This window comes from Rhagoletis pomonella, unplaced genomic scaffold, assembly GCF_013731165.1.
Source record: "Rhagoletis pomonella isolate Grant_MI unplaced genomic scaffold, Rhpom_1.0 Rhpom_scaffold_00002, whole genome shotgun sequence".
Taxonomy (NCBI): Eukaryota; Metazoa; Arthropoda; class Insecta; order Diptera; family Tephritidae; genus Rhagoletis; species Rhagoletis pomonella.
Genome location: NW_023458556.1, coordinates 174,244 through 186,536, shown reverse-complemented (window position 1 = coordinate 186,536; position 12,293 = coordinate 174,244). Strand labels below are relative to the sequence as shown.

The 12,293-nt window shown below is 35.7% G+C and overlaps 1 protein-coding gene across 1 annotated transcript in view; it reads left to right on the top strand.

Annotated features, from left to right (window-relative positions):
* Positions 1 to 5,190: 5,190 nt before the first annotated feature.
* The window catches only part of LOC118757373 (probable cytochrome P450 28d1), a 16,942-nt gene continuing 9,839 nt past the window's right edge, over positions 5,191 to 12,293 (top strand). The window contains exon 1 of the mRNA XM_036492093.1: positions 5,191 to 5,472. Coding sequence (XP_036347986.1) covers positions 5,294 to 5,472 — 179 coding nt within the window. The 5' untranslated portion in view covers positions 5,191 to 5,293. The remainder of the gene's footprint in view (positions 5,473 to 12,293) is intronic.

Below are 12,293 nucleotides of genomic sequence, written 5' to 3'. Positions count from 1 at the left end.
CCTCCGATTTGTGGCGTGCGCCTTGATGTTGTCACACAAAGCGGAGGGACCTACAGTTTTACGCCGACTCCGAACGGCGATTGTATTTTTATGAGAAGCTGTTTTTTATGGCAGAAATATACTCGGAGGTTTGCCATTGCCTGCCGAGGGACGACCGCTGTTAAGAAAAAAACCTTTTTTCTATATTTTTGCGATGTTGCTTTGACCAGGGTTTGAACCCAGGCATTGTGGAGTGGAAGCGCGCACTGCTTACCACTACACCACAGCGGCCGTTATATTCGAGGTAGGCGTGGTTATTGTCCGATTTTTCTCATTTTCAATACCATTCGTCCTACGCCCGAAAAAAGTGCACGTACCGAGTTTCGTTAAGATATCTCATTTTTTACTCGAGTAAACGTGTGCACAGACGAACGGACGGACTGACGGACAGACGGTCACTGCTTAATCGGTTTCTCTTTTCATTCTGATCATTTATGTATACATTTGTCTATATCTATCTTGATTCGTTTTGCCTGTTACAAACAACCGTTATATGAACAAAGTTATAATACCCCTGTGCACAAGTGCGCTCGGGTAAAAAAAAACTTTTTCTGTACAAATTTCCCACGCGTGACGGTGGAATCGCCTATGTACTAATATATCTGTTCATATGGAATAGTAGCTTATGTCGAAAAGCTGGCTTTAGTATAATGTTGTATTCGCAGCATACGATTGCGAAGGACTTACTGGCGCCGAGCCGTTGAAGAACAAATAAACGTGCAAGAAATAGTTCCGATACTAGCAATATTTCATAGTCAATATTTTTACTAAGTCTCATCAAAAAATTCCTTGTTGTTTAAAGGATAAAGGAAATCCCGTATTATTTATACTAAAGCCAGCTTCTCGACATAAGCCACTATTCCATACCAACACAGATATATTTTGACACCTGCTGCAGACGTCCCAAGGATGGTTAGGCTAAAAAAAATTCCATATCTAAAGAGGGCATGGCACCTCCCATACAAACCGAATTTTCAAACAGCATATCTCTGGAATTGTTCATGGTAGAGTTCTGGAACTTGGTATGGAGATTAGGGATGTTGCGAATGTGGAATTTTAGACATCCGCGGATGCGAATGCGGAAATATTTTTAAGAAATCATTTTGGTGAGTACATTAGGTTATTTAGGTAAATAAAAAATGGAAAAGTTAGTAATTTTTGATAGTGTTTTTATATTTAGTACTTAAATTAAAAAATTGGAACATTGTATTTAAGAAAGAGTAATTTTGCCGCCTTTTCCGGTTACAGCCTGTTTCCTAACGGGTCGCAAATCAAACCTGTGCACTAAGTAACTACTCGCTCGAGGCGACAAACTTGAAACTTGGACAAAATTGTAAATTCTTGTCGATTGACGCTGCACCAGTTGAGAGGACTTTCAGTTATATTTCTTTTTTTATTGCGGTGCAATAATTCCCTTTTGACAATTGCATCGGGGCTGCAAGTGTCGTATGTGTCCTCCTGACTTTCATCTTCACAATCTAGCATCATGGCAAGATCGTTGTTTCAACACCGTTGTGTTCCAGTTTGGAGAACCAATTCTTTTGTATGTTTCAGAACTTGGAGAACCTGTTACGTCATCAACGTTTTTCTATTATAGTTTTTGTAATTCATTTTTAATACTGTCTTCTGTGACTGGTTTGAAAAATGTGTGCTTATAGCGACGTTGTGAATAGGTGGATATGGCAAATAAATTGTTATTTTCTAGGAATGAAAATTGCGAAGAAAATTCTGTTTTCAAAGTCATGGCTGCCAGCAGAATTAGTTTAAAATCTTGTTATTTTATTAAAAAGGTACCCCGCTTTTTATAATAATTTGAGTTATTGGAATCACGACCAGTAATGAATAGCTTGCATATAGTTTTTTTCTATTAGTTAGTTGAGCTCGGCTTTTCCTAGTTGCAGGCATCACAATTAATTTCTCACCGCTGTCGGTACCATAACCCATCAAATCCGTCTTGTTGTTCTATTCCATGCGCTCAATGTGTTTTGATATTTTTTTTGAGGCGAATGAACGCAAATCTTCAACATATCGTTAATACTATTTTAAAAGGGCGTATTTCACATTGTCGCTGAAATACAAAAAACCTAAACGAACTAAATTTTTTTATTGCCTAAAACGATGTGGGGACTTATGATTCGATGAAATGCATCATAATCAATCAAAAAGTGAATTTTGGATTTTTAGGTAGTTAAGCCCTTTCCATACTATACCCAATAGCTATAAAATTCACCTTGAATTAATTCTTATTTAAGTTGTGAACTTGGGTGTCAACTTATTTAGTACATATCATTTCATCTTTATTTCGATGCTTGCTAAATTTTACAATTTACACAAAATTAAAATAAATGTTTTTGTTTCTGAGCTGAAAGACTAACAAATGGGAACACGGAACTTAAGCATACTAAGTTTTATGAGAAAAAAAAAATAATTACACTTAGAAAAAAACTAGCGATTAACGTAGCGTCTCCACAGGCAAAAAATGTTGGCTACAATTTTTTGTTTGCTAGATACACGTTTTTTCAGTGCACTTGCACAATATTCGCATTCGCAAAAGCTCCGCATTGATTATTGCGAATGCGAAAGCGAATGCGAATGTTAAAATTTATGCGGAAGTTCCGCGGTTGCGAATGCGAATGCGAATATTCGCAACAACCCTGGTTTGTATCATCATGCAGATATTTTGAAGCAAGTTGGAACCAGCTCTTTGGTATTTCGAAACCTAATGAACCATTTATTCATTTTTTGGACGATTCTGCTGTGCTGCGTTCCTGCTCCGCCTGTGTATTTGTTGTATTTTTTTTGTAGTTTTCTATGAAGTTTTAAAATTGAGTTTATATGTTTTTTTGTTAGAAAATTAACTGTATTTTTATTGTAAATTCCCAGAAATAAATAAGCCAACATGAGTGAGAAAATATATAACTTTGAAATGGGGTTGCTATTGAATGGCCGATACTGTATGTATATATGTAATAAATTTTGTACAATTAAAAATCAAAGTGGATTTACTAAAATTCTAAATTCTAAAATATATCGTTAATTTCAAAAACAAATAAATAAAACATTAAAAAGTATTCAATGTTTGCTGTTAAAAACAAATCCTTTTATAAACTAACAAAAGAAAAACATAATCAAATAACTAAAGAACATTACCTCATTCAAGAATCGGCTAATAACGGCCGATGCCGATTCTTTTCGCCGATACTACCCTCGGCATCGGCCGTTTAATCGGTCGGACTCTACTATTGTCCTAGCTTAAGGAATGTAGAAGATAAAGGCCTGTTTCGAAAATCGACTATATGAGTATAAATCGGAGGTATTTCGTAAAGAAAATCAGCCTTATCATAAGCCTCATTTTCCCCGACCCGGTTCACTTTTCACTCTTGGTTTACATGGTTTTACTATGGGCGGATGACAAATTTTCGGGTAAATTTTTTCGGGCGAAACTCAGGATAAGGCAGAATATGTCATGCCTTCGATTCGCTTCAAATTTTTGTATGGGTTCTATACATACGGTGACCAGATTTCTGTGGATAAGAATCGGGACAATTTTAAAGCATCGAATCGCAACATAAAATTTTGTTTTTATAATAAACAATACAATATACATATACGGTGGCGAGAATGTGAATAGGGAAAAGACATTTTAGTAAGTTTTGGATAATGTTTATGATTTATTTATGAAAATATAGCTACTTCTAAAAAAGACCATGTAAATCAAACTTCCAAACTTTGTAGAATATTTACAAAAAATATACGAATTTTAACAAATGTTTATCAGAGTTTTAGATTTTGTTGTTAACAAAGGGATATTCTGCCGAAATCCGCAATAAAATCTGCGTTTTACTAACTCTAGTCCTACAATTGCCACGCTTATTTCTAGGGGTTTGTCGCCTTAAAGAAAAATCCTGCCGTACAAATATTATTTCCGGATATTCTATCGAAATCAACTATAAAATTTAAATTTTTGCAAAAACACCTTTCTAAATATATCTCATCATAAGTTTTCGAAAACAAATTACAAAAAATTGCTGAATCTCACAAAATAAACCATCTCGTCATAAAAAAAAAAAATATTTTAAAAATAGTTTTTGAGAAACGCCCATTTTTTGAAAAATGTTTTGAGGACAACCCGAGATAAAACGATTTGAAGAAGACCATGATTAGTCAGAATCACGAAAAAATCCAAATTTTGACAGATCATATCTCCGAAGAATTTTTTTTTTTAATTTCCTCAAATGCGTGTTAGCTTATTTCATGTATAGAACCCATAAAAAAAAATTTCAAGCCAATCGAAAGTGTGCCACTTCAAACTTGCACTTTGTGACAATAAAAATGGGCTGCAAAACTGCATACTCAAAATCTTTCTAAGAATTCTAATTAAAAAGCTCGAAATTTACTAGACGCATTACTGGATCTGCCATTTTGAATTTTGTAATTCTAACAGCGTATTCGTAATTAGCGACCTCGAAATCCCCCTAGTAGTTTAGAATATTTTTTTTTAACCTTCGAATTTTGGCCGCACTTTGCGTCGCTGAAATGTTAAGAAAGCCACAAAAATTTTTATTACATACATAGATGTGGAGATTTATAATTCGATGAAATGCATTATAATCAATCAAAAAGTGAATTTCGGAATTTTAGTTGGTTACGGCTTTTTGTATTTCAGCGTCGATGTGAGTTACGCCCTTTCTATACTATACTAACGATATGTTTGTACATACATATGCACATACATATCGTCGTTTAAAGTACAAAACCGCGTAACTGACATTTTCTGGCAAAAATTGGATTTTCTCACACAAGCTCTTGGCTCAATCCTTAACCATTCGTCCTGATATATACTAGCCGGATATGCGATTACTTTATAAAAAGGACAACCATTTTGAAATATGAGTGTTTTTACTCTCTACAAAATAATTTATGCAACCTCACATTTCCCTCGCGATTTTGCATTATCTTGATACGCGGTTTCGTACTTTAAACGACGATATGTAGCTTTGCTAAATTGTATAATGATCTTAGTCACGAAATACACGCATATGCCATTTATTACATTAATTTAGCATTTATTTATGTATATGTAAATTCGTGTGTACATACATATATCTCTATATGCATCCCTATATATATAGTCACACATCTCTATTTATTTTAGATGCTTGTTGCACCGCTTAAACGAAACAATTTTTATGTGATCGATTTCTTAAATTTAATCGTTAAATATTTAATAAACAACTACTAAAAATCGCATAAAATGATTTTATTGATATTTGCTTCATTTTCGGTTATAACTTATCTCTTTTTGACATGGAACTTCACCTATTGGCGAATTCGCGGGGTAAAAGGGCCGAATCCGCTGCCCATATTCGGCTCATTTCCTGGTTTAATTGTGAAGAATCAACATTTTGCAGACAATATAAGTGATATTTATAGGTAACAATATTGCCAAGTGGAGTACATACACATTTAAAAACGTGGTTAGGGTTTATTCTCGGTTTCAACATACTTAAATAGTCAAATTTCAAGGACAAATGTATGTATGTAGGTACACGACCAGCTTATGTCGGACCGTTTTTCTAAAACCAAAATTTATCGGGGGAAAAATGTGAGTTTGGGAATGAAAATAGCCATGTAATTTTTTATCATGCGGTCCACAGACAAAAAAGGGAACGATGAAACGACCAACTTATTCTTCTTCTTCTTATTTGGCGCTGTAACCAGCGTTGCCATTTTAGCCGTTTTCCGGCTAGATTTAGCCGGTTTTGATAGCAACTAGCCGGAGAAAATTCGATCTAGCCGGCAGCCGATTTGTTACCCGGTTTGTAAAAAAAAGTTAGCCGTTTTTAGCCGATTTTACTATTTGCCTAATTTTCAGGTGCAAAAGGTAAACAAGTTGTTCGAAAGCAATAATGCAGACCCGATGAAGATTTTTAATGAACTCAATGTTTTACTTTCGCATCTATGCTCCCTAGTGGTTATTAGCGCGGACACATTTGATCCTATATGCTCCCCGTTGGAACCATACCTTGCTCCATTTCCTCAGTTTTATCACAGTTTTGAAGAGTATTTAAAAACAAAAGTAAGCACAAACGCTTTTGACCACGAAGCCGAGAAAATAATGCGAGAAAATGGTCGCTATTTTATTATCACTTTAATAAAGGAATTACGCCAACGCCTCCCTACAAATATTGCCACACTAAAAAAAATTGACTTTTTTCGGTTGGAAATGCATTAAGAGTAATTAAACCAAAAGTATTTGTTCAACTACAGCAACAAAAACACAAATATAATGCCGACGAAATAACATCCATAGAGATGCAATGGCAACGGTTAACGTTACATACCTGGAGTAATTTAGACTCAACTATAAAATTTTGGGCCGAAGTTTATCAATTTCGAAATGCCCTAGGAGAAAACCCTTTTGCTGACCTTTCCAACCTAGTTTTTAGTTTTCTTGTTTTGCCTATAAGTAATGCAGAAGTAGAGCGAATATTTAGTTCAATGAATATAATAAAAACTAAGCAAAGAAATCCAATGTGCGTTAAAACGTTAAACGCTATTTTATATATAAGATACGGTTTAAAACGTGAAGAAAAATGCTGCCATAATTTTACTGTAGATGACGATCTCTTAAAATTAATGAATTCAGGTGATATATACAATAGTGATTCATTTGATGATGAGGAATATACACTCGATATAAATTAATGGTGTTAACTAGTCTTTCGTTTCTTGCGATTTATTTAAATAAAGCATGTGAATTTTCACTAAAACATTTTAGCCGTTTTTTGCCAGAGTCTATGTGAAATTTCACTAAAACATTTTAGCCGTTTTTAGCCGCTTTTTTTGCCAATCTAGCCGGCCGGCCCAAAAAGTTCTGGCAACACTGGCTGTAACCGCCTAAGCGATTTTGGCCGAGTTCAGCAAAGCACGCCAGCCGTTTCTCCTCGGTGCCAACTGACGCCAGGTGAAGCCAAGTCCTTCTCCACCTGATCTTTCCATCGCAGTGGGGGCCTCCCTCTTCCTCTGCTACCACCAGCGGGTTCCGAGCTGGACCGTCGATGTCCATTCGAACAACATGGCCAAGTCAACGGAGCCGCTGTATTTTAATTCGCTGCATTATGTCCATGTCGTTGTAAAGCTCATACAGCTCATCGTTCCATCGTCCGCGGTACTCGCCGTCGCCAGCGCGTAACGGCCCGTAAATCTTCCGCAAAATCTTTCTGTCGAATATTCCAAGAGCCGCTGATTACGGTTCTGCCGAGTGTAGGTTAGTCTCAATTCAAGAAAAAATTGTATTAATAGAAAATTATCTCGGAAAGCATTTGGAAGAAGCTAAATTCTTAGATTTTGGTTAAAAAATTAGATCTTTAATAGAGATATAACAGGTAATTATTTAGAATGACAACGTAAATAAAAAAAAAACTACAACATAATTTGTTGTTTATAAAAATGATGAATTTCGCACTGTGTAAGTATGACGATGTTCGTTTGATGACGTCATTGGTTATCGTAACCTTCTGTTCTATTAGCCTTGTAAATTTATATAGCCATTAAGGCTGTTCAGGATCTTGGGCATATGCTCTTGGTTTTGCATATTCGTTGCATTTGTAAATTCACGGCAATAAAATGTACCTGCACGTTTGCCACGGTAGCAAGCAACAAATTTGCAAATGCAATTCCCACTGCATATCCATGACCATTTCCACAACATCCTGAACAGCCCTGTTGTATTTTTTATTGACAGAGCGAAAACATGGATTTAGGCCACGATTTAATAACACAAGGTTATGTAATTTGTGACAGCTAAAATTAGACACTCCTTTATCTAGATTTGTATTTTGGAAGTAGGAGAAAGTAAAATGTGTATTATTAATCATATGTGAATTTGCAATATATTTGGTGTTTTAATGGAAATACTAAGCAATACGTAAAATAATAGATTTTTAATTTAAGTTATTCGTCATTTCCTGGGACAAATCTAGAATTACGACCGTTCAGCTATGCAAAAACAAAAAATGCAGATCAATAGAACTTTTTACGCTCATTTCAGCCATGTCAAAATTATTTAGCGCAAGTAAAATATAAAGACGGTTTAGAAGGTTACAATCAAGACACTTTTGTCCCATATTTCTGAAAGCTTGTAAAACCAATTTTGAATTGCACGACCCACTCCGTTGCTTATGCCAGGATTTTAACTCTCATTCCAGCACGTTTGATATATCAGATCCGCTTTTCAGCATTAAGAAAGCGATACTCTCCTCTCTCAATAAGTGAATTATTGACATAAATACATAAAATCAGCTGATGAATTTAGTTCTGTTGCTGAACAGTTTTAGATCTCGACACCTAACAAACTCCTGCCTATTGTGACTCGGCACAAACATTTAAAATACTGGTTCCGTACGTCATGCGGACTGCGCCCCTCGTGCGGATGGGCGGGAATGGAGGGTAAAAACCGTTGGGATATTATATTATATATATTAAGTTCTTTGATTTTTTTTTAATATTAATATCTTATGAACCACATAACCGATTAAAAAACTAATAACGTCACCATAAAGATAATCAATTTATCTTTCAGCTGATATACATAATTGAAATTGTTTTTTATATATTTAAACCAAAACCACTAAAAAACGAACATATGTTATTTTTTTCATGAAATAACCTTTTTTGAAAAAAGCTACATGATTAATGGCAAAGAAATTTTTATTATTTAGAAAGTACAAGCTATTATATTTAATTCGATATGCATATTTTATCATGATCTACTTTTGGGTTTTAAGAATTAAGTGGTAATAAAAATTATAAGCAAATAAACCTCTTATATCTTCTTTGTTTGTTACGAATATTTAGTATGAAGAATTTTTGCTTTTACTACTAATATAACTAGAAACTGTAGAGTGAGCAACATTCTGCACAAGTAAAGGAGCCGATTTTATGTGTGGGAGCGAGAAGACTGTTTTATTACAAAACCTTTCTATTATTGAATCATGATAAAAAAAGAAGGTAGTTTCAATAAACAACCTTTTCACGAACACTGGGATTTTTGAGGCTTCATAATTTGTTCATGTTGCTAGCAGCGTTACCATATATGTAGTTAGGTTAGGTTAATTAGGTAGAACTGGCTGGCTAGTACAAGCCTTACATAGACAGATTTTTTTTGTCTATAGTGTTACCAAATAAAAACGACCATTCATGATGGATATGCGGGCATTATATATCGAGAATCCAAGAAACCTTCTTAGCGAACTTTAGAATTTTGTGGAACCCTCATTTTGTTGCTGGCTTGAGGTTAATGAGGAAAGCCTCCCCAAAGCAGCTCAGACGCAAATTTGCCAGAGTTGGTCAGTCGCACACTATGTGATCCACTGTTTCTTTATAAATTTCACACGTCCTACAGTTATCACTACTCACCAAACCCGTTTTAAGCTAACAAATTGTTACCAGTTATGAGACCCACTAGAAGTCTACACTCTTTCCTTGGTAGTTTAAGTATAAGTTTCGTTAATTTCAGGTCATGTGACGTGAACATGGCCCTGGATACTTTGCATCCACGTTGTTGTGACCACCTTTTATCAGCCTCTTGGAATATGCCAAAGTCACGTCACATTTGTTGTTTTAGAGCCTGTACGGAGATAGGAATTTCAAGCTCGACCGCATTATTTAGTAGCACTCCTTCTTTTGCTAGAGTTTCCCTTCCCCCTTCCTTTCGTTTCCCTCTATGCCCTTATGCCTTGCCCCGTCCAACGCATTTCTTGGATGGCGGCGATGTCAGCTTTTGTCCTTACGAGGACATCAATCAGCCGGGCAGAGGCACCTTCCCCATTAAGGGTCCGGACATTCCAGGTGCATGCCCTCAAATCGTAGTCCTTTAAACGTGTGCCATGGTCGTTATCATAAGGGGGAGTCTCAACCGAGGCTTTGCCTTGTTTCTTCACTGGAAGTGGTTTTTACGCGGCGGGTCCCGAGCCCAGCGCACAACCCATTGCTGGGACCGGGCTGGTTTCGCAACCAAATACACGTTTATATAGCGAGCCGCTTGCTCCAAGCAGACACCCGCTTGCAGCCGCACCTACTGGTGAACAGACGCTGCAGACTTCAGTGAGCCCTTAAACCGAATAAGTCGGAGTGGCGCCACCGAAGCTCCCTCTCTTTCTGCCGTAACCCAAGGCTCCACTCGGATTGGTTACCGCATCTTGCACATGGGTTGCCCACGTTTCCCAGAGTGCGCGAACGAGGACGCAAGAGTCGGGATTGAGTATAGCCATGCAACTGTAACTGCATACTCAGAGCAACGACTATACCCCATTGCACTCCATATGTGCTTACGTGTATGGTATTTCTCACCCCTACCCCAAAACTGAAAATTAATCTATATGTATGTATGTTGTGTTAACGTTATTATTTGTTTTGTATTTTTTATGTAATTTTTATCATCTTCTTATTTTCATAGTTAGTTTAGTTCTGTTTTAACTTTAGATTTATATATCCCAATCGGAAAAAAATTCTTCCCAAAAAAAAAAAACGTTTTACAATCCTGTCCTGAGGGTCAATTCCCGTTCTGCGCCATCGTGAAGTGAAAAGTATAAAATTAACACCAAAATGAATGCGGAATCAAAGTGTTATTTTTATCACTTCGCAATAACGCAGAACGTGAATTGACCCTCTGGAGAGTAACGTTTGAGTTGTACAATAAATTTTTTTTTTAAATTCGGACTCGTTAACGTTTTACCATTAATGTTAGATATTTTAGAAGGCTTTCCCCGGTCACGCCGGAGATTTAAACCAATTTTTGTCTCACAAAAGGAAGCGCTGGAAATTTAAAAAATTGTGTACCGTCTTCCTTGCAGTGGAAATTGTAAATTTGCAGCTTCTAAATGCGCAACTCATTTTTATCTATCTATATATATGTTTAAACGTGAATGTCTGTTTTTTTATTACCTTATAATATTTGTCGTAAATTTCGCAAGGGGGTGTGGCATCACCAATAGGCCTGCAAATGTTTAATCAGCTAAAACTTCAGAAGAAAGTACTTGAAATTTGGTACGAAGACAAGTCTATGGGAGGCGCTTATAGTAAGGTATATATAAATGAGTTTATAAAAGGGGGCGTGGCACATCCCTTGGACGTGGAATTTTGTTTCAGCTATTACTTCGGAACCATAAGTCACATAAAATTAAAATTTGGTATGCAGACATATCTACGGTAGGTGCTTATGGTAAGGTTTATATGAATGAGTTTATAAAAGGGCGCGTGGCTTATCCAATAGGCTTTGAAGTTGTAATCAGTCATAACTTCGGAACCGTAAGTCACATGAACTAGAAATTTGGTACGCAAATATATATATGGTAGATGCTTATAGTAACGTATATATAAATGAGTTTGCAACTGCGGGCGTAGCACATAATATAGGCGTGGAATTTTTAGTCAGCCATAACTTGGGGACCATAAGTCATATGAACTTGAAATTTGGTATGTAGATATATCTATGGTAGGTTCTTATAGTAAGATATAAATAACTAGTAAGGTATAAATAACTGAGTTTGTAGAAGGGGGCGTGGCTCATCTCATTGTCATGGAATTTTTAATCACCCATAACTTCGGATCCATAAGTCACATAAAATTATAATTTGGTATGCAGACATATCTACGGTAGGTGCTTATAGTAAGGTATATGTATATAAATGAGTTTGTAAAAGGGGGCGTAGCACATAACGTGGCGTGGAAATTTTTATCAGCCATAACTTCGGAATCACAAGTCACATGACCCTAATTCCTTCTGATATGCCTTTCGAATTTAAAAAACTTCAGTTTCCAGCTCGCTTAGCTTTTGCAATGACAATAAACAAGAATGCCAAACTCTTTTCGAAAATAAAATGTATGATAATTGCATTGGAAATTGCATCCATGTTATGTGGAATAATATTAGAGTTATCATTCGTAAGAAATTAGATAGTTAAAATTTAGTTATTACACTACAACGTTGGTATTTCTACTATTATATTATTTATTGGAAATATTTTAATGTAAATAAAAACACCTGATACATACATAAAGTGTTTTTCATATTTTTATAGAGACGTGGGGTGAAACCCGCGGGTAAAAGCTAGTTTTCTATAATTTAAATTTATTTTTATTTTTTATTTGATTATAATTTTCAATCAAAATGTATGTACATACGTATATGTATGTATGTTATTAGCACATCTTTAGAGGTCTTAATACATGCTAACTTAATAGTTATCATG